Below are 2,500 nucleotides of genomic sequence, written 5' to 3'. Positions count from 1 at the left end.
CAGGGACTCCAGTCTGCAGCGTTGTTCTGACACTTCACTGGAGAAACCAGAGAATTGCACAGGAACATCGGGCTTCAAGAATGTTTTCTCTCTCTCTCTCTCTCTCTCTCTCTCTCTCTCTCTCATTCATCACTTCTACCTCTGAGGTGTCTTCGTCGTCATCGGCGGCCTCGGCGCTCTGGCGGCTCGTCTCCTCCATGGCGGCGCGCGTGTGGTAGCCGTGGTTACCCTGGCTCCTTCTCCCTTCGTCGACCAACTCGGACGTCGGGTGACCCTGAATATATTAATTCGACAAGAAATCTCTATTAAAAATGAAACTCAAGTGCCTTTTGAAATGTATCATGAATAAAAAGCTTATTGGATGATGATTATATTCCTGTAAAACAGTAATGTGTGTGTGTGTGTGTGTGTGTGTGTGTGTGTGTTCACTCACCCTGCTCTCCTTAGGGAGGGAGTGGATGGTACGTCGCCTCCTTTCTGACTGATAAATATTGATCTCCTCCTCCCCTTTAGCCTCACGCCAGTTTATCTGTCTCCTACACAACAAGCACACAGAGTCATGCGTTAGGGCCCATCGCCTCCAAAAACTAAAACAGCTTCCTCTCTGTGAGATCCTGGTTGTCTTATGAGTGCGCTACCTGACGGAGGCGTCCTCCAGCTCAGGGACCAGCACCCTGCGGCTCCAGGCCACCAGGTCTCCCTCTGTGGCCATCTGGCTGAGCGGGGCGTTGCTGTGCATCTGGCGGACGCCCTCGATCTGCCCGCTGCGACGCAGGCCCACGTTGGGCGGAGAGTGCACCTCCGTGGGCGAGCCCACCGATCCTGAGGGGAAGAGGAGCCAGAGGTTGGCAAACCTCACAACAGATGACAGCAAACTGTGTGTTCGTAGTACTTTAGTATTGGGTCGAAAACCCCCAAATACTCAGTTTATTTTCACACAAGCTGAAGAAAAGCAGCAAATCCTCGAATATCAGAAAATGGAAGCAGCAGCAGATTTGACCATTAATCATTTGACAAAGCAGATACTGATAACTTCTGTGTTAATACACTGTTTACATTCATAATCATGTCATTTTATATAAACACAGATAATAAAAGTAAAGTAAAAGAAACAGAAAATATAAGTAGAAGTAGAAATTATGTATGTTTTCTCAATACATTAATTAATTATACAAATTCACCACATGTGGATTAATATAGTTCATATACATACGATTACTATAAGTGTTTTACAAATTACTCATCAGCTTGTTTGAACCTGATTCAAAGATGGGCGGAGTTTGCAGAAATCAAGCGCCACAATGTTCACAAAGCTTTTGTTTTGAAGATGTTATAATATCTATTTTAAGTCTATTCGGTGTGAGTGTTATCCATTATCCATGTCCAAAATATGTTCTATTGTCTATTAATGTCCGCCTTCTCTTTCCTAGTAAATCAAAAATACTAATTTCATGTTTACAAGTAAGCAAAAAATATACGTAAGGGTCTTTTCAACCTCTTCCCCAAAAGGGCTTTAAAAGTGGAGCGGTGTGAATAACTTGCTACTTGTTCCTCACATCCTCTCCATCAACCAGTCCCTGCTGAGGAGCAACATCTCCCAATGAGAGTACGTCACAATGAAGACCTCGAGCTCACTTTACAAGAAAACTGTGACGTCTTAAAGTTCAAACTTCTGCTACACAAGCTGCCCCACGCTCCAATAGTAGGAAAGCTCCTGCCGTGACGCGGCCTTACCTCTGTTGGACCTGGTGTCAGATGTTCCCAGTCTTTGGTCCTGTTCCTGCTGCAGCCTCTGAATCATCGTGTCCAGAGGACTGGAACCGTCCACCGCCTGCTCACTCACCACTTGGTTTAGGCCTGACACAGACAGGAGGGGGAACAAGAGAGACTTAAAAAAGTGAAAGAAAGACCGGAAGAAGGTCTCATCTCATCTCTCATCTTCAACCGCTTGCATTCGTTTCTTTCTCTATATAGTCTAATATATATATAGTTTTTTTTCCCCAAACCTTGAAGCCGTGTTTGAAACCACATACTAACATATTGTTCACACTAAGTATGACGTAAAGTTTAGTTCATGTCTTCAGCGCACGAGAAACATCGGGATGTTTGCTGGCTCTGAGCGTGACGCGTGAGCTTACTGGACCATCTCCAGCGCCCCACAATGCATTGCGTCTCCTCAGACGAGGTGACGTTAAGAAGCGGCGCACACACTGTGCACCACCAATGCATTTTGTTTCATAAACTACTGTTTCTGTTTGCACCCCTGCCAAGATTTTAAACTGCTTCATTCATTCTGGTTTTAATTGCCAATGCTGCTGCAGTGTCAGTAACGGCCTCTCATGAGCCCATTTGAGAACGGATCACATTCTCTCGTCAGGCCACCAGAGCAGTGCGATCGGCTTGACAGAAGCGGCTTTGATCAGCCGACGATTAGACGGAAAGCGACAGCTCAAAGTAAAGATCTGATCTGAAGCGTACAAGCAGACGAGAGGGGGGGGGA

At 45.8% G+C, this 2,500-nt stretch overlaps 1 protein-coding gene across 1 annotated transcript in view; it reads right to left on the bottom strand.

Moving 5' to 3' along the window:
* phip (pleckstrin homology domain interacting protein) overlaps positions 1–2,500 on the bottom strand; it is a 27,966-nt gene that overhangs the window by 15,611 nt on the left and 9,855 nt on the right. The window contains 4 exon segments of the mRNA XM_068709229.1: positions 140–274; positions 434–536; positions 639–822; positions 1,735–1,857. Coding sequence (XP_068565330.1) covers positions 140–274; positions 434–536; positions 639–822; positions 1,735–1,857 — 545 coding nt within the window.

This window comes from Cebidichthys violaceus, unplaced genomic scaffold (assembly GCF_023349555.1).
Source record: "Cebidichthys violaceus isolate CVI_PGR_0920_01 unplaced genomic scaffold, fCebVio1.0.p SCAF_14, whole genome shotgun sequence".
Taxonomy (NCBI): domain Eukaryota; kingdom Metazoa; phylum Chordata; class Actinopteri; order Perciformes; family Stichaeidae; genus Cebidichthys; species Cebidichthys violaceus.
The sequence above is the reverse complement of the archived record's forward strand: the minus strand, read 5'-3'. Positions and strand labels throughout refer to the sequence as shown.